Here is a 20,135-nt window from a genome sequence, read left to right as displayed (position 1 = left end):
CCAGGCACTAATAACACTTGGGAGTAATTTTAAAGGGAACCTTCTCCATAGATTTCCTAAGGGGAAATCAAGAGGAAGCTGTGTTCATAAATGTACTTACTGTGGGTATCTGCTTGTGACCTTTCCACCAACAGATCAAATATAAGCACTCTGCAGAAATGGAAAAAGCCAACTATACCACAGTGGTTGACACTCCAGACATCATCCATGCCCACCACGTGAAGAACTTTTCAAGTCAGGTAATGATCGTACAGTATTTGTTTTCAACTAGCTTTGCCAGATTTTTTAAATGTTTTTTTTTAAAGGAGGGTCTTGCTCCCCATTGATAGGAGCTTCTTTCACATAGGAACTGTTTCAAACATATCTCAACTCCAGGGTCAATGGATAGCCAAAAACATGTTTTTTGTGCAAATTGCCTCTTGGACACTGAACGTATATATTTCTTTTTGAGTTTTCTTACCACAACAATAAATCTTGTTCCTCTCCCCCCCCCCACCAACAGAAAAAATATAAGGAGGATGCAGAGAGAAATATGTCATACTATGTGTCTGTTCTAGACACACCAGAAATGCACAGAGTCCGGGAGAACCAAAAGAATTTCAGCATGGTAGGTATTAATGTACTGTAAAAAGGGTGATTATTTTTTAAAAAATGTGCAGAATGTAGGCCAGAGGTGGGAAAACTCCAGCCCACATGCCAAGCTTGGCAGGGTCCAATTTGACTTCTGAGACCCCCCCCCCAAAAAAAACCCCACACCCACTTGACAATTAGCTGATGGGCAGGGTTCAGTTCTGTGTTTGCCATGCCCCACAGCCAACACGGCAGGGTTTAACCCCTGCTCATCCATTGATAAATTGGGTTTAAAACCTTGCTCAGACCTGTGCAGAGCATAGGATGGAAGACTCCGCTTATCAGGACAAATATTCCGCCTCCTCAGGCTACATCCTTCACACACTCCTCAAGAGCTTTTGCATGGCTGGAACACATCCCAGAGCTGTAAGAATGCCTCTTGCTTGCCTGGATTAAGATAAAAGTAATTGTGTAAGGGTTGAAGATGTAAAAGTGTGTGTGCACACATTTACAGATAGATGGATAGAAATCTCCACGGTGACTATGCAAGCACAGATGAGATTCCTGTTTGGAAGCAATGGAACTAAAGCAGAACATGCTGTTTCCTTGCACTGCGCTGCCCTGGCTTAAGCACGATGCATGAGGAGGTTTTGTTTGTCTTTTATTCTTCCTTGCTCAGCAACATCAGAGGCGGTGTCAGGCAATGTGTGATTATGGATGGGGAGTCTGTAGCCCTGCTGATGTTTTTGGACTCTAGCTCCCACCATCCTTGACCATTGGTCATGTTGGCTGAGGCTGATGGGAGCTGGAGTCTTAGCAGTGGGGCCTTGTATGAGCTTACCCATTTTGTGTGTGCATGTTTGTGTGCGTGGCTTTGAGAAGAGGCGTTGTTTCAGTCAGTGTCTTCCCTTTCAAGAAGGATGTAGTGCACTGTTCCTCACGACCGTTTCAATACTGCCTTTGTCTCTGTGCATCATACCTTACAGTGCAAAACTGAAAATTGGGTGGCTGGGATGCAGGACGGGTGGAATGCAAGGTTACAAAAATGGGGGTGGGTGGTGAGGATACATCATATGCGCAGATCGTACTGCAGTTTACCTGAGGTCGCATGTGCTTGAAAACATCACCAACTGATGGAAACATGAATGGGTAAATGTGGGCCCCAGTTGCAAAATCTTCTGTGCACCCAGAGCCCCATTCTCTGTAAATGCTGAGAGAAGGCCTCATGATGATTGAAGATTCTGCCCTATTATCTGGGTGTCCACTGGAAATCCCATGTGTGCAAACAGCAGATGAATTTAGATGACCCAGACGACAGGTGCAGCTTCAGATTTCATTATTTCTAAATGATTCTTTATTTATAAGAAAGCTATATAGAATACCAAAGAAATAAAGGCGCAAGATTGAATTCTTTTTTGCAAGGGCAATAAACAAAAAAATATGTGTTCTCCTAACAGCTCAAGTACCAGCATGATCTACAGGACAGCAAAGGAAAAGTCACAGTTGTAAATGAAACACCAGAAATATTAAGAGTTAAAGAAAACCAGAAGAACTTCAGCACGGTAACCTTATTTTATACCACAAAGTGAATCCTTAATTTTGTTGTCCTACTTTTGCAGATCCTTCAGCATACAGGAATCTTCCTTGATATGAATGGTGCTTCTTGTTTGCTATGCATATCCAGGCTTGTATGTTGGCGGTCAGGGCCTTGCAATTTTACGCTAATTATGTGTACCTTATGATATGTGCAGGTGTTGCTATTCCTTTACACTCTCTCTCCTTCAATGGCTTCCATCCTTGCACAGTGGGTTGTATACCCCACATCTGACAGTAGTATTACAAAATATCTGCCCTCGTTTTGCAATGTGGCTATGAGTTTGTAGCTGTTTATAGGTTCACTGTGTCTTCTTTTAGCAGCTAATTCGTGTATGCCCTGCTTTGTTCTTAATTAGCAACTATAACCATGAAGATCTTCAAAGGATGCTAAATATTGTCATTATGTGATGTGTTTATTGGTCATGGTTATTCCATGGATGTCTGATCAAAACAGTGGAAAGCCATGTCTACGTTAAAATCAGTGCCATTCCCATTTAACTTAAATAGACAAAGTGTAACAGGTATGCATGAACCAGGATAGTTGGAGCAGAGATTCCCTCCTTCACAAGTCCCCAAGATCCTGAAAACAGGGATGGATGAATCTGTCTAGTTTTGAGTTAACATTTTTCTTAAGTTCAGTTCACTACATTTTTGCATTCATTTGCTTTAAAAAATAAAAAAAACTCAAAAAAAACTCACCAGCATTTTAATGTGCTTTCTCCCATTGTATGAATTTTGCTGTGCAATTTTGCCAATATATCCATTTTAGCAAATATTTAAAAATATTTTCACTCAAATGTGTGTTTTATGCATACTTTCCCCCAATATACATAATTTGCACACCATTTTTGTTGTTGTTGGAGAAGTACATCACAAAATATGGAGAAGTGCACGTTTTACTTAAGGATAATCTTCATAGCTGCCAAGTTCTCCCCTTTTTTTAAGGGAAATTCCCTTATGCTGAATAGGCTTCCTCGCGAGAAAAGGGAAAACTTGGCAGCTATGATAATCTTGCTTGGAAGCAAAAGCTTTTGAAAGAATGACTTCTTTGTGAGTGAATGCACTGATGATCAAGGAACCAGTTAGAGGTTTCTTAATATTCCACTGTTTTGTAGTCTTTCTGTAGCAAGTGACAATGTTGTTGTTTTTCTATGCTCAATCTTGTTGTCTTGGTTAAGATTTTATATAAAGAAGATATTGGAACAGGAACAGCTATTGAAAAGACGCCCGAGATGCAGAGAATTAAACAAACCCAGGATGCAATAAGCACGGTACAAAACCCAGTGGATTGTTAACACTCTTACCTGTGCTGTTCCCAACTTATAAAACTTCATTTGCCTTACATGATCCTAACAGCAATTCTGGAATAACTTGAAAAGTCAATGCTTTTCATAATTAATCAAAACATAATTTGCTAACTAGCTCTTCCATTCTACTTTTACCTTCCTGTGTAAAATAGTATCCACATTTGGAAAACTCTAACTATTAACATTTTCTAATGTTCAACTAATGTTTATCATTTCATAAAATACTGAAACTATATTCACGTTTTGATCTTGTCTGAAATGTCGATGAGATATTCATGGTAGAAAATATAGTGACCACATTTTAAAACTGATGACAATTTTAGAGAATTATTTCTGATATTTTTTGTTTTCTTTCTCTACTTCATCTTCCCCCCAACCCCCAGTACGTATGGTAGAATTGCCAAAATTATTTTTCATTTTATTGTGTTCCGCACAATGTCTTACTTTCCTTTTTTGACATTTCGTTAAAAAAGAGGTGAAAAATGTTTTTATTGAATGTTGTACATGTATGGTCACCCATGCTGGATAGAATGGGAGGTGGATAGGAAGCACCGATATTACTCATTTCAATTTTTTTGAGGAAAATCTAGTTTATTCATTTCAGATTATCTGATAAAACATTTGAATCCAGAGCAGAATCCTGCTCCATTCATGACGAAATCCCACTGAAAAGCAATTGGACTTAAAAGTCATATAGGTTGGTTGATGTCACTGGTTTCAATGGGACTTTGCAGAATCAGGATGAGCTGTTCGGTTTCAATAGGTCTGTAACGCATATTGGAGACTAATACACACACACACACACACACACACACACACACACACACACTGCACCCTAGTCCAATGTCTCCTCTGAATAGGCAGAGTTTCCAGTCTTCTTCTTTGGCAATCACTCGTAGCCGAGTAAGATTGTTTCCCATAAACACGGTTTTAACAATGAGTCCGTAAGTGACTGTGGAGACCAATTCTGGATCCACATGTCCTTCCACAGTAGGGGACATTGGTTTCCATGTTTGCAGAGGCTCCTTCATCTGCTTCTGTGTTGGCCAGTGCCCTGTGTGGAACACCCCCCCCCCAAGGCATACAAAACCTATGACCGCAAGTCTAGTGGGAATAAATTCAAGGAAAGTTACTGGATTTGAAACGATTTAGGCACACTCTCCTAAGATGGACTGAAACGATTTAGGCACACTCTCCTAAGCTGGACTGAAACGATTTAGGCACACTCTCCTAAGCTGGATATCAGCAAGCCAGCACAATTGCAAGGAACCCAATATTGACAATGGCCGTGGGCCGGTCTCATAACAGCGTCCCATTGGGATGCAGCTGAGAGATGCATGACCACTCCAGGCTACTCTCTGAAGATTTGCCTGGCATTGCCAACACAAGGTAGTCGTAAAACAGGGCCAGGGGCTGAAGAGTAGTTGTTCTGTGATGGATGCCATGATCAAAAATCTGTTTCTTCCCGGCCAGGTTGCACTTGAGCTGTACGTAATACAGCTACAGAATAAAATAGCCTCATACTTGTTTACTGACGATTAAAGCAGCTTTTAAAGCAAGGAACCTGGTGGAAAGCTTCAATCCTCCTGTTTCTACTACGTTGGCAAGATTGTTGAGTCAAGGTGTCCATCCATGGCTCTTCCTCCGCTGTCAAATTGGAGATTAGCTTTTATACATTGAAATTGAATTTTTTTTGCAAAAATTCATTTTCCGCAGATGAGTCTGTTTCGACATGGGTGCATGCAATGCTTTCAGCTCCTACAATCGTGATTCTATTTGTTTACTCTGTTCTTTTTATGTTAGATGGATATGCATGTTTCATGTAGATAATGTAAGTCATTATTGTTTTGTCTTGTTTTCTGAACTGAATACCACTTTGTAGATTAAGTACAAGGATCAAATTGGAAAAGGAACTCCCATTTCTGATCTTCCAGAAGTAAAACGTGTCAAGGAGACACAGAAGCACATCAGCTCGGTAGTGGCTGATATTTTCTATGCTCATTTGTGTGTGCACTGGGCAGTAACAGTGTGCTGTTCACCTTACTAAACAGACATCTATTGCCCTGCTAACATGCTATCATCAACTTCATCCTTAGTATGGCATTCCTCTAGTATTACTTGGGCTTTAACATCCATTAGCTTTAATATCTACTTTCTGTGCACCTTGAGAGGAGAATATAGACCAGGCACCCCCAAACTGCGACCCTCCAGATGTTTTGGCCTACAAATCCCATGATACCTAGCTAACAGGACCAGTGGTCGAGGAAGATGGGAATTGTAGTCCAAAACATCTGGAGGGCCGAAGTTTGGGGATGCCTGATATAGACCCATTTAATGCTGAACAGACAGAAATGGACCAAAAGGATAAAATAGTAGTAGTAGTAGTAGTAATGGTAATTGACAAAATTATGACCCCTGCCATACCCCCTACCTACTGGTCGGGGGAGTGCTCATGTTCAGAGACACACTAGCCACAAGCCAACACAAAGTGTATCGTACTTAGGACCATTGTTGTGAATGGGCTTAATTATGTGTCAGATGGGATATCTGCTTCTTGAAGTCTGAGCACCTGTTGCTCCTTGATTCTTGGGTCTGAAAATCCAAACAATTTATTCTTGCTCACTTAAGTGGGCCTCTTGCTTTATTCACATCTTAATGGGCCATCCTTTCTGAATGGGTAGGATTTCATTTATTAGAACATGGCAATTCTGTCTAGCATCATTTGGCTACTTAAGTGATGGGTATCTTGAGTGTTTCAGTAGAAGATGTTGTGACATTTATCAAGGAACTGTGGAACTGGTTCCAACTGGTAATTTCTCCTCTCTTTCCCGCTATGCCTTCCCTTTTACCCTGAGCTCTTCACCATACTAATTGTTTTCAAAATTCATTTCTGCATAATCAAGATACACGTAGGCACTCTAGTTACCCTTTTCTAACTACAAATTTACCCCTCTTGCTTTTGACATTTTGAACTGACTGAATGCCTTTTTGACTTAACCGTCTTGTTTTGTTTTTCCATTTGGGGAAGAGGGCACTTTTTAAAAGGAGTGAAATGCAGGACCTTTTTAAAAAAATAAATAAATGTCAAGGACTTCAGTTTTGTTCTTTCTTTCTCTCTCTCCTTCTTTTTTTTAAAAATAAAACCAAAAGAGGGCTTAAATCTCCCAGTCCTCAGATTTTGTTCTTAGATTTGGCCTCAAAGCAAAACTCATGACAAGGGTAATGGTGTAAGAACAAAAACTGATTTCCCATTCCCTATTCAATACCAATATAACAAGTTTTATCAAGGAGGTTTTGAAATGCTACGTCTCTCCAGCAGCAATTGCCCCAAACTTTTAAAAAGAACTACGCCACCAAAAGAAAAAGATACCTGTAATTCCAGGGGTTTGGCACTTTCCCCCCAGAGGCATCTAGAAGTGGAAACATATGAACAGGGATGGCATTTTGTGGGGACACGTGTAATTGGGCAATTTTATACTCCCAATGGGCAATGTCCAAATAATTATATGCAACGTTAAGTGTGTTAATTAACATTCTGCATTGCAGAAAGGTTTTCAGCTACCTTTTTCCTTACCTTTGTGGCTGTTTGTATTCTGCAGGTTTTGTACAAGGAGAATGCAGGGCAAGGAACCCCGATACCACTTACTCCAGAGATAGAGAGAGTCAAACGCAATCAAGAACACATTAGCTCGGTATTTCTCAATGAAATCAAACCTACCATAACAAAACTCATCTTTTTCATAAAAAAAATAATAACAACATTCTAACGATCATCTTCTACATTCTGCTACATGCCATTTTCATGACTCATTCATTCTGATGTGTGTTAACATCAATTTACAGTTTTATGCACTTTTAAAAAAGAAATAAATAAAACAATGGCAATAATACCTATGATCTTCAATAAGTTTAACCCTGTGCTCCCTTTGCACACATTCACTTCTCTTAACGTACTTCTTCTGACTTTGCTTTTCCATTCACATTTTAATGACTACCCTCCCCTCTTATTCTCCTCTTTTCCTTTTCGATACTAGACTAAGCATGGGATTTAAACACGCGCCGTTAACTACAAAGTACTAGCCAGTATTTTTGAGTGTCTTTTGTGGATACTTTATTGTACCTCACAGGTCTCCTACAAAGAAAACTTGGGGACAGGAACGGCAACTCCTGTTACCCCAGAAATGGAGAGAGTCAAGCGTAATCAGGAGAACGTTAGCTCGGTATATCACAAAATATCTATAAATAAATCCTTTTAACCACCGCCACACTCTGATCAATATATTTTAATCCTTCCACAAGCTTTTGAATCCTTCTCAGCTCCTTATCATTTTAATCCAATCACTAAAATGTCGGCCTCTGAAGGAAAAAAAATTAAAGCACTAACTGTGACATATATCTGCAGTGGGTTTTCCTTAGCTCTGTTTATTTTTCTTACCCTATTCACTTCCCCTCAAGTGGCAATATTATTTGTTTCAAAACAAATGATATTCAGAGTGGATTCAATATATCCTTATAACAGGAAACATTTTCTAATAGCCTTTGGCATTTGTGTTGGTGCAGTGCAAACTTAGAATAAAACCGTAACCCCACTCTTAAAAATAGAATAATAAAATGTTATTTATGCTATTGTAGTCTTTCAAAACAAAACGGGTAGTTTTAGGGTGTGAAAATAATAATAATGCAGCTGTCTAAACACAATCACAAATTGTGATTTAATCCATGATAGGTGTTTTAAGTTAAAATATGCAGTATTTTTCTCTGTGTGCATTCTTTTTGTATTTTGTGATGTTTTTAAAATTTCATAAAGCAAACCAGAAAACTGGATTGCATTCTCTTTCTGATGGTGTATCTTAAGATGTGCCCCTTAATTTTTGTTTTTGACACTTCTTTATCCCACAGGTCTTGTACAAAGAGCATTTAGGGACTGGAACCCCAACACCTATTACTCCAGAGATGGAGAGAGTCAAACGCAATCAAGAAAACATTAGCTTGGTATTTTTGTCACAAAAATGCCCTATAACATCATTCCCAAATAAGATTAACCTTTCACGTTTTGCATAATTAAACTTGATTTTAGTACCCTCTGACAATTTCCTCCCCTTTTTATAGCCTGAGTTTTTGTCATTCTAGGTGGAAAAATATTAATGCATTTGAATAAACTTGGTCACAGATTGCAACTTGCTGCATGATAGGAAGTGTTTGAGGTCAAAATATAGAGCATTTCTTTCTCTATGTGATTTTTATTTTTTGATTTGTTTTTCTGGCCTGTGTTTTAAACACCATAAGACAAAACAGAAAATTGGATTGTGCTACCTTTGCTGATGGTGTGTCTTGAGATAAAAAAAAATATTTTTGTTTTTGACACTTCTTTGTCACACAGGTGTTGTACAAAGAGAATTTAGGGACTGGAACCCCAACACCTATTACTCCAGAGATGGAAAGAATCAAACGCAATCAAGAAAACTTTAGCTCGGTATTTTTGTCGCTAAAATGAGCTTTAACTTCATCCCCAAATATAATTAACCATCTTGAACCTTAACCCCTCCATAACATAGCTATCTTGATATGATTTCAGCCTATTTATTTCCTTTCGAGTCCCTGAATGGTGCTGAATTTGCTCCCAGCTCATTGTGAGCAAGAACAGAAACCATATTGAACAAGGCAATTTTTGCTCTATGCATTCCAACCAGATTTAAATAATATTAATCCTATCCCAATATTCCACATTAATATTTTTTAATCCTGCAATAAAATTCTAATTAAGAAAAATGCAATTTTTCCCACAATGTACACATTTCTAAACATATTCAGTCCCAAAATACATACTTTTTAAAAGATATGTTGAGAACTGTTTTGCAGAATTTGGAAAAGTGTGAAATATGAAATATTTCTTAATCTGCATGTTAGTCTGGGAGGTGTGACTCATGTCATACTATATCAGAATTCACCAATATCTAATTTTCCAAGCATCTCTAGGGCATAGGGATATGGGGAGCGCAATGAATGGGTGCAATAAAGCTGCACCTTAGCCTCCCAACAGCATCCGTCTGCACAGTGTCAGAAGAATTGAGAACAGGAAAACCAACTCACCTTACCTCAGAAACAAGAGAGTTGCATGCATTAAAGAAAACTGCAGCTCGGTAGTTCAAATATGAAAGTTCCATTTCAACCCTTTAAAAACTAACTTTTAAATCTTTGTTTCAGGTTTGTTCTGTTTCCATTCATGCAACCGACTTCCAGGGAGAAAAAAATCTATCACCTTCAGCATGCCCTCCAGCCACTCTTTGGTCTCCAATTCCCATCATTCCTAATTCTAGGCTGTGCTGGCTAGGGCTAATGGGACTTGAACGCCAGTGTAGGGCACATTGTTGGCAACTACTACTGATTGTCATTTTCCTATTGCCTTCTTTTTTGGCACAAAAGGAATCAATAATTTTGGATATTATTAACTGCTCTTCTCACTGTCCCGACCCTATCTCTTTCTCTGTTTTGACCTTCTTGATTTTGATTTTTTTTTTTTAAGTCACTGTTTGTTTCTGTGTGACATTGTAAAAAGTATATGGTCTTTCTCCAGCTGGGTTGAACAAGTAGTGCGACACATTTTCAGCCAAAAATGCACTAGAAAAATTATTCTGCAGCTACTATTGTTGCATTCCTTCCGGAATAAGGCAATGGAATCATTTGGATCTTATGAAATAATATTTATACTCAAATATTCACCATTGAATCGGTCTAAGCTTGCTGTTACGCTATATTTCTGCTTGGGAAATCCATACTTTGTGATATCTTTCTCAGTGGTTTCTTTGCTTCTCCCCTGCCTTCCCTTGCATTATTTTGCCAAGGTGAAGAGAAACCTTATCCACAACCACCGGCTGACCTCACCAACATGGCTCGCTGTAAGAAATGGCCAGACACATCTTATTATGAATCCCTAGCCTGCCCCACTGTGATGTGGCACACACAATTTAGAAAGTGGAGATCTGCAAAAAGTAACATTACAAAACTCCCGGTGTAAATCAAAGCTTAACCATTCATCCTCAACCCAACAACCAAAACTTTCCGCCTCGGTATCCCAATTAGTTCCTTGGGTACAATCCACCAATTAAGCATTTCTAAGTCCCACCACTGTCAACAGTAGCATTAAACCCATTGACTCCCGCCTCCTAAAATCAGTGGGACTTAAAAGTACGTAATTTGGCTAGATTCATACACATTGGGAATTACATGAATCCACCCATGTTTGATATGTAACAGGATGGGGGGGAAGCATGAAACCACAGGAAATATATTGTGGAAATGGGATATCACCTACAGGCTCATACCCAGGAGATCTAAGACCATATTTCCCCCCCTTTTTTGCAGATCAAAATTAACTGTTTTTTTCCTTCCTTATTTTTTATTATTTCTGCATTCCCCTTTGTCATCATGCAGGTACTATACAAAGAAAGCCCAGGGGCAGGAATCTCAACTCCTGTCACGCCAGAGATTGAGAGAGCCAAACACAACCAAGAAATCATTAGCTCGGTACTTCTGGGGAAACAGTTATTTTTAATTCTGTTTTGTAATATGATTAACTCACCCCTGCTCTCCATCCCAGCTTCTTCCTGCAGATGGAGTAATATACCCCTACAGTGAAACCTCCTCTCTGTCTTTTATTTTCCACTGCAGGAGAATGTCACATCCTGAGACTTTTTAACCCTTCTCTTCCTTTCAATCTCTTACACTCACATTCCTCCCAAACGATAACAATCTGTTGTCTTTCCCACATCAGTTGTTTTGCATTCTATGCATTTTATACATGGATGCAAAAAATGCCCATTATTCAAAAGCATGATCATGTATTAAAACAATACTTTGCCCTTGTTTTCCCCAGACAAAAATAAGTGCTTATATGCATTGTTTTAAAACTGTAACCCAAAACACCCTGCAGAATAAATCACAACCAAATCAGAACTCTACCCCTCATGCTTCAATAACAAAAACATGGCAATTCATTTATTGCTGGTTTATTTGGCTGCTCTTCTGTCCCACAGGTGTTGTACAAAGAAAATGTAGGGAAAGCAACTCCGACCCCTGTCACTCCTGAGATGGAGAGAGTCAAACGCAATCAAGAACACATTAGCTCGGTATTCAAAAGAAGACAAGCAAAATACCCCACAAAGACCTCAATTCTAAAAAATAACATCAAACTTGTTAATGATCTATGCTTTCTAACAAAACAAAACAAAACAAAACGTTCTTAGCGTAAGAACTCTCCCCTAAGTTTTAACTCACCACTACTAGGACTTACTCCTTTTTATTTTTCAGCAAACATAGGATTTCAGTCTTTATTTTCTACCTTTCCAACTTCCTCATCCTACTAGACTGTTTTCTTACATGGGTCCTCTCTTTCAGATGACACTAAAATCAATGGCTAGCTTTACTGGAAGCCGGTGTGATCCCAGTGTTAACATTTACAAACTATTAATATTTATATGCAGTCACTGTCACCTTATGATTTATGGATACTCTTTTGTATCCTGTAGGTTTTGTACAAAGAGGAACTGGGGAAAGGTACCCCAACGCCTGTCACTCCTGAGATGGAGAGAGCCAAGCGCAATCAACAAAACATTAGCTCGGTATTCAAAAGAAGATGGGGGGAAATTGACCAGAATGGTTTACCATAACATTAGATGTGTTATAAAGCTCCATGCTTCCTAATCAAATATAGCACCCAGTCTCACCTCTTGGCATAATCACCCTATCTTCTGAACTCCCTTTACAACCTACGCTTTAACATAGAAGTACTATGAGTTGGCTTACTTTCATGTTTGGTTTGTATTTATAATACCTTTCCAACTTTCTCATCCTACTAGATTCTTTCCCTTTATGGGTGTTGATTGATAGGTGTCTCTTCCAGGTGACACGGAAATCAACAGCCAGCCAGCTTTCCTGGAAAGCTGGCATGATCCAATGATTAACATTACGAGCCAATAATCTTTGTTTACAGTTTGCCATGATATGATTTCTGGATACTCTTTTGTATCCTGTAGGTTTTGTACAAAGAGGGATTGGGGAAAGGGACTCAGACACCTGTCACTCCTGAGATGGAAAGAGCAAAGCGCAATCAAGAGTACATTAGCTCGGTACATTTTAAAAACAAATATACATATTTTAAATAACATCCTAACAAGCTGTGGGAATTGTTTCCCCTCTAGTATCTAAAACTATACTTTTCTTCCTTAAGTAAGATACTCCTATTTATTTAAAATACTTACATTTTACTCATAAAATACCGTTAATCTGATATTTGGTATTTAATAATCTGACCGTAGGGTTTTTTTTATAACCTTGCAGTGGTGACTACAGGACTCTATCCAGACAGTGTTAGACCATATGATTTCTGGTCCACATAACAAATTTCTTGATAAACGAATGTGTAATAATGAGAAAAATAAGAATACTACAATTGCTAAATTATTTTGATTTAACATCCCATATGCTTATGAAATGGTGGTTTCATAAGATGTCATAGGAAATCATGCTTAGGCAGGAACAGACAACATGCTTGATGCTGTTACTTTCCAAATTGGCACAGAAAAAGAAAAAGGTATTTAAAAGAAGCTTTCCCACCCTCTCAATATAAATCTCCATAGAATTAAGCAGTCAAAGGGCTCAGTATTCATGAGTTAGGACTCAAAAGTCAGGAACACCCTTCAGTAATGGAGCAACCAACACCAATGTGAAAAACCTGCTGCCCGAGTGATCTTCCAACAGCACACTGGACAAAAAAAAAAAGCCTCAGGTAGCTAATGAGAGACACAAGATACTTTGTAATTTGGTAGTGAAAACTAGGACAAGAAACTGGACCATGAGTTTATATGTGATGACTTCCCCGGGCACAGCTATTATACAAAGTGATAGATGTTGCCTACTGGATAGAATCCTGATCTCAAAATAATACATTCCTCTTTTAATTATTTTACCTGCTTAATTCACTGTTGTACATCCTTCTCCTTGGATTTTGCCTTTCACTTGTACCAGGACAGATCAGTTTCTATTATGTGACTTTTTTACACTGGTGTCTAGTTTTTTATTATAATTTTTAATTGTTTTTGCAAAATGCCTACTTTTGAAGTGCCACCCCGGTTATTATACTTTCCCTTCAAACAATAGTTCTATTCGAATTATATTTTTGTGATTTTTGGATACTTTTTACAATCTTTAGGTTTTGTATAAAGAAAACTTGGGGCAAGCAACCCCAGCGCCTATCACTCCAGAGATGGAAAGAGTCAAACGCAATCAAGAAAACGTTAGCTTGGTATTGAATTTTTTTTAAAAAATACTTTAAAAAAGCACATCAGATGTAACCTTGTCCTGCATCTATTTTATCTCAATCTTATCCATTTTCATATTCCTAAAGAAAACACTCCTTTTAATTGTTTTTTAAATTCTTTTTCTTTTTCCTCCTCCCACCCCCCTTTTAACAACTTTTTAACAACTTTTTAACAAACTTTTTAACAACTTTGTTTCTTGAATTCTTTACCCACCTATGCAGTGATGATGGTTAAACAGTAACACAACTTAACACAATGGTTCATCAACAATAATCTAATTCTTTGATTTCTGGACACTTTTCTTGTATGCTGTAGGTGTTGTACAAAGAAAGCACGGGAAAAGGAACCCCGACATCTATCACTCCAGAGATGGAGAGAGCTAAACGCAATCAAGAAAACATTAGCTCGGTATTTTTCAGGAGAAATAAAACTCTCAATGATCTAGAAAATATATAACTTCTTCTTTTTTAACACCTTAAAAATATAATGCTGTCCCTACTCAATTTAAACACTTTACCTAACTATTAACTTTATTAATATTATAACTTTATTTTGACATTTAAAATACTAAAAATGTCACCTAAAATATGTTTCTAATTGTTTCTTATTCCTAGTTACCGTATGTAGAATTTACATTGTAATATAGTTTAAGGATTTCTAAGCAATCACTGACCTCAAATAACAGTTGAATGGTCTCTAAACATTTTGTAACATCATATGTTTACTATGTTTTTAACCAAATGAAATGGCGTTTGTTCTGTGTTTTTTTAATTTTTCTTTAAAACAGCCGATAGTCTACATAAATACAAAGGTCCAAGCTGGTCTCCCTAGCTCAGGGGGGAGGGGCGTAGCAAATGCTTTGGTCCCAGGCCTACAGAGAGCAGAAACTTACTGTACCAAATGAATTCAAAGGAAAGGGGGAGGTCTATTTGCATATTTCGTACAAGTTTCCCCTTTTGTACTTAACTGAACTGAGAAGCCTACTTCAATCTTAAATATTTTCACAGCAAGATTTACAAAGAGAGAGCCAATTGTTGAGCCAGTTCAACAAGGACAGCACCAGAGCTGACACAATTAGCATGACAAAGAGGTGGTCAAAATTACAGCTTGCTTTCTTGTCCCTGTTCTCATCCAAGTTTGCACTGAAGGCTAAATGACCTAATGTGTCCATTAGTACTTAATTGATGGCAACAGTTGCATGCTGGTTTTGCAGGATCTAGCCAAATAAATGGTTATAGAGAAAATCAGCATAGTGTGGCAGAACCTTATGGGGTGGGTTTTTTGTGGGGGGTGGGTATTAGTACATTCTATTTAAGTTAATTGATGCTTAAGTTCTATGGGAAATAAAGCTGCCGGAGACAGCAGCACTAACCATTGCTTTTCTTCCATCTCCCAGGGTCTATTTAGGGCCGTTAAGTCCCTCTGGCCAACCATCTCCTGGTCAAGAGCCTATTTATGTAGGAGGGACAACTGAGGACAGATCTACACTTCCTTAAAATGTTAGAAATGCTATTAAAATGTGACACCAGAGGGCACTGCAAAGCAGCGAGCCACCGGCAAAGGGAAACTGCCATTAAACGTTATAGAACGTTATATTTTATGTTTAGAAGATCAATCTAGATCCAGCCTGGGAAATAGCTGATTTGATACCATTTTAATTCATATGATCTACTGCTGTGTCTCAGACAGAAAAAACAACAACAGGTTGTTTGGGGAATAGTTGGGGAGTTGCATTTTAAACAGAGTCATACCTCGGTTTAAGTACACTTCGGTTTGAGTACTTTTAAGTACTCCGCAGACCCGTCTGGAATGGATTAATCCACTTTCCATTACTTTCAATGGGAAAATTCACTTCAGGTTAAGTACGCTTCAGATTAAGTACAGACTTCCGGAAACAATTGTGTACTTAAACCGAGGTACCACTGTACAGAGAATGAATCTGTTTGGAAAGCCAGGAGGACGAACGGATACCATTTCTAATCAGATTATATATGTTTTTCTATACAAGCAACTGCTGATATGACCAAGCGAAAGGTAGGGTACGTGGAAAGGATGGACTCTTGACATCACTACCCACTCATTTGCTGGGGATTGCTTGGGGAGGCCACCGTCATACATTTCTGGTGAAATTTTACTGTAATGTTCCAAGAGTCATTGTTGTCTATGCAACTGTTAGCTGGATTGCTACCATGCACTCCACACGGGGCTGTCCTTGGTTACTTTTTAACAACTTCTGCTGGTAATCAATGCAGTGGAGGTAGAGACACTTGATGGGAGTAGGACACCTAGAGCCCATTCTTGTGTTTTATGGTCCGTTGTGTCCCTTTGTTTCTTTCTAGACAAAATTCAAGGTGCTGGTAACAGCCCAAGACCCCCCTTTTCTTATATTCCTTAATGAGAGCAGATCATCTGTGCTTTGAGTTGCCACAATAAGGGCACGTAGAAGAGGTCTCTTGATGGCTGCCATGGGACTGTGGAAGTCTTCAGCCTGAGCATTTTCTAGAAGTGCTATACAATAATACACTGGAATGAAGGCTTACATCTTTAAACTGGGGTTGCTTTCAAGTTAAGAGTATTTCTCACTTAGTTAACGTTTTATTTTAGGAAGGACTCTGGGTCAGTGGTAGGCTAAAAGTACATGCTTGAAATGCAAAAGGTCCCAGGTGTAAGCGCTGGCCTCCTTTGTTTAAAAGGAGGAGATAGCAGGTGCTGTGAAAGACTTCCTTTGCTTGAGACCCTTGAATTGCTGCAAGTCAGAGCAGGCAAGACTAGGCTGGAGAGACAAATAATGCGACCTGATTTAAGGCAGCTTTCTATGTTCTGTTATTTTCTTGCTATTCTTTTGAGTGTTATGCTTCACCTAGTTATTGGGGTGGGTTTGGAAACTATGTAAATTAATAAGGTAATGCTCTTACATTAGCCTTCTAACCTTCTAAGGAACACAATTTATAGTTAGTTTAAAAAACCCCGTGGCATAATCTTGTGATGAGCCCATCAATAGTGATCACATCATGTTTGCATCTGCCTTCAGCACTTCTTCATTCATGTCTCATTTCTTATGTCTACATAAAACCTCTCTTAAAATCTGCTCTCTCACTGGCTGGGCCACGTTTATTCACATCTTCTCATTTTGTTAGGTTCTCTACTCTGATAGTTTCCGGAAACAAGTACAAGGTAAAGCAGCCTTTGTCCTGGATACCCCTGAAATGAGACGTGTTCGGGAGACGCAGCGACACATTTCCACAGTAAGTATGGCAGCCAAGAAACTGGCTGCACAAGTAAAACCAGTCGTGGTGACTTACTTAGCAGTGCTTAGTATGCCTTAAGATGAAAACTGTTCCAAGGCACAAATTAAATTAAAAAGCAAATGCTGAGTGGGGCTAGATGATATATTGTCCAAAAACTGCTTTGAAGCCCATATTATATCAGTTTTATAATTTTTGACCTGGCAACATACTGCAAAACATGCTGTGCGCGCACACACTTTGCAAAAATAAGCATGTGGAGGGAAACTTTGTCAGCCAATGCTTCTCTTGATTCCCGCAGCCTGTTAACTCTGCTGGCTTAGCTCTCCCCAGCCTCCTGCAGGGGACAGCAAATCACAAGAGTAGGCAGCAGCAAAAATCACAATGCAGGGGGGGGGGGACCATGAAGCCACCATCCTTATTTCAGACATCGTGGTATTTGTATATTGTGATGTTTAGCTGGTGACATATCACAATGTTGAAAACCAAATATCGCCTAGCCCTAACGCAGAGATCAGGTTTGATGTCACAGAAGCTGCAAGAAATGGAAATATCTGGTGAACACAGTGAAGTTTACTTGTATTTATATTTCTGCTTGCCTTCTACAATTAATGGCATGTCCATTCCAGTTACCCATGTCTTATCTTTAAAATTCCAGGTGAAATACCATGAAGACTTTGAAAAGAGCAAAGGCAGCTTCACACCTGTAGTTACTGACCCCATAACAGAACGTGTCAAGAAGAACATGCAGGATTTCAGTGATATTAACTACAGGGGCATTCAGAGACGAGTTGTGGAAATGGAGCGAAAACGGATAGATCAAGATCAAGAAATGAATACAGGTACTCTCGATTTTATGCTTTGGTTTTTCCCTCTGTAAGTGAACTTTACATAATGGTCACATAGTTGACAATATATGTAGAAAATTATTTATAGTGATGTGTGATTTCACATCATAAACAATCAAACACACATTCTTCTGCCTTGTTAAATTGATACTGAATACACCAGTCCTGAATCCCATGCTTGTAATTGTTCCCAGTTAACCAAATCTTCTTGGACAATTCACTTCTTCCTTACCTTTCATATTTTTGAGGACAACACATATTAATTCATGAGAAAGTGCCTTATACTGAGGCGGTCCATTTGGCCTACTATCATCTACTCCAACCGCTTATCTGTACCATTTAAGGCTGCATTGTATTTGCACTCCATGTGGGGCTGGTCACCTCTGGCTATCAGTGGTGCACCAGGCACACATCCTTCTTACCAGATACTGGAGAAAGTACATGCAAACGATACATTCGACAACTGTGCTAAGGGCTCTTCCCTAATGGTGCAATTTTTTGTTGTTGCTGGTAGGTCAACATTGTTAAAATGTAAAAGAAAAACATTCTTCCCCATTCATTAAGCATTCTGGTCAAGTCACATTTCAGCTGTGAGTTGCAAAGCATTTCCTAAATTAATTTTTTGCTGTGCGGATTCCGCAAATGTTTGTTTTCTTATACCTTTGAAGTCAGAGGCGAAGGATAAAGCTAAAATATCCCACCCGCCTGTCTTCTGCAGATCTTCGTGTGTGGCGTACTAATCCTGGATCGGTCTTTGACTATGACCCAGCAGAAGACAACATTCAATCTAGAAGCTTACACTTGATTACTGGTATGTTTTGTATCCTGTAGCATTTATGCAAATGGCTGTGGATGGATACAAGCCTTTATCCTACAGTTTTAATGCTTTAAACACTCCACAATGTAACTTTTCATTTTGATTTTTAGTTAATTTTGCCTTTGACCACGTACGCTCCTCCTCAAGACATCACTGTAAATTTCTTCATCTTTCTTCCCTAGTTCAAGCCCAGCGACGTAGCCGAGAGCAATCCCGCTCTGCCAGTGCACTGAGCCTCAGTGCTGGATCTGAAAAATCTGAGCATTCAGAGGCTGCCGATCATCACATGTCCTATTACAGCAATGGGGGCTTCTTTACCACAACTACAGCAGGTACAAGGGACTCAGGACTGCACTCATCTTGCAGGGATACCTTTTCAGGTTGTGTGTGCTGCTATTTCAAGTCAGTGGGGGAAGGGGGCAAGGTTCAACGCCTTGCTTTTTAATAACATTAACAATTAAATTGCTGCAAATCTGATCATACAGGAGCATGGTGTGGAGGTGGCTAGGCTGGGGAGACAGGGAATAAATGATGCAGTAATTTGGCAGTCAAGAGTGTCAGATATGTTTCACAACTCAGGTGAATTTGGGTACTGTGATTATAATGGACAGGCAGCACTAACAAATCAGAATTGCCAAAAAAATGCAGTAGCTTAGTTCAATGCAAGCTGCTATATACTATTAGAGATAGCAGGGAGACACTTTGTCCTAAAGAGCTTTATTTGTCTTTCAGATAATAGTTCTAAGTCCTTTTGTGCTATTTTTCTGGAGAAAAGAGCAAGCATTGGACAAGCCGGGGGGGGGGGGAGAGAGAGTTAGCACACTGGTAGAATACAGTTCTGTACACCAATATTATTGGCTTTAACAAAAACAAAAAAACTTTATCTAAAATGACACAGCCACATCATATTTGCTGATCTGCTGTCACCATTCCCTCAAAAAATGCAACCAAGCCCCATTTAAGTTTTATTAAAACACAGCGAAATTATTGAAGAGCATCAAATCTTCTAGTCTCAATTTTTTCATTTCCCTTTCCAGTGGACTACAAACACGCTAAAACTGTAGAGCTGCCACAACAACGGTCATCTTCTGTTGCTACCCAGCAGACAACAGTCTCTTCCATCCCCTCTCATCCATCTACTGCAGGGGTAAGGAAAATAAACTTATCATATGGCAAGAGTAACAAGTACAAAGAAATATGTTTTTAAATTGTGTCACTGTGTTGCACTGGGGAGAAAAACCTACATGTCTAATTAATGGTCAGCATTGTTATCTTGAATGTACGTATACTGATGGAAGAGAACAATAGTCTTATTTCTAAACACTCCTTTTCTTCCTCTAAAATATTATTTAATATTTATATATATATATATATATATATATATAAATTATATATATATCTTTTATACCAACAAAGCTGAGCTCAAAGCAACTCAC

General features: G+C 38.8%; 1 protein-coding gene across 48 annotated transcripts in view; it reads left to right on the top strand.

Annotated features, from left to right (window-relative positions):
- Positions 1–20,135, top strand: part of NEB (nebulin) — a 165,752-nt gene that overhangs the window by 144,719 nt on the left and 898 nt on the right. For 7 of the 48 annotated variants that reach the window (XM_060279768.1, XM_035131587.2, XM_060279716.1 and 4 more), the window contains 19 exons: positions 135–239; positions 503–607; positions 2,028–2,132; positions 3,345–3,437; positions 5,356–5,448; positions 7,073–7,165; positions 7,601–7,693; positions 8,373–8,465; positions 8,854–8,946; positions 10,905–10,997; positions 11,507–11,599; positions 11,999–12,091; positions 12,506–12,598; positions 14,105–14,197; positions 16,927–17,034; positions 17,693–17,876; positions 18,601–18,693; positions 18,882–19,031; positions 19,737–19,846. In XM_060279768.1, the coding sequence (XP_060135751.1) occupies positions 135–239; positions 503–607; positions 2,028–2,132; positions 3,345–3,437; positions 5,356–5,448; positions 7,073–7,165; positions 7,601–7,693; positions 8,373–8,465; positions 8,854–8,946; positions 10,905–10,997; positions 11,507–11,599; positions 11,999–12,091; positions 12,506–12,598; positions 14,105–14,197; positions 16,927–17,034; positions 17,693–17,876; positions 18,601–18,693; positions 18,882–19,031; positions 19,737–19,846 (1,983 nt within the window). Of the gene's footprint in view, positions 1–134; positions 240–502; positions 608–2,027; positions 2,133–3,344; positions 3,438–5,355; positions 5,449–7,072; positions 7,166–7,600; positions 7,694–8,372; positions 8,466–8,853; positions 8,947–10,904; positions 10,998–11,506; positions 11,600–11,998; positions 12,092–12,505; positions 12,599–13,680; positions 13,774–14,104; positions 14,198–16,926; positions 17,035–17,692; positions 17,877–18,600; positions 18,694–18,881; positions 19,032–19,736; positions 19,847–20,135 lie in introns of all 48 variants that reach the window. The other 41 variants (XM_060279796.1, XM_060279785.1, XM_060279866.1 and 38 more) reach the window with 39 other exon arrangements.

This window comes from Zootoca vivipara, chromosome 1 (assembly GCF_963506605.1).
Source record: "Zootoca vivipara chromosome 1, rZooViv1.1, whole genome shotgun sequence".
Lineage (NCBI taxonomy): Eukaryota > Metazoa > Chordata > Lepidosauria > Squamata > Lacertidae > Zootoca > Zootoca vivipara.
Note: the sequence above shows the minus strand (reverse complement) of the source record. Positions and strands in the feature narration are given on the sequence as shown.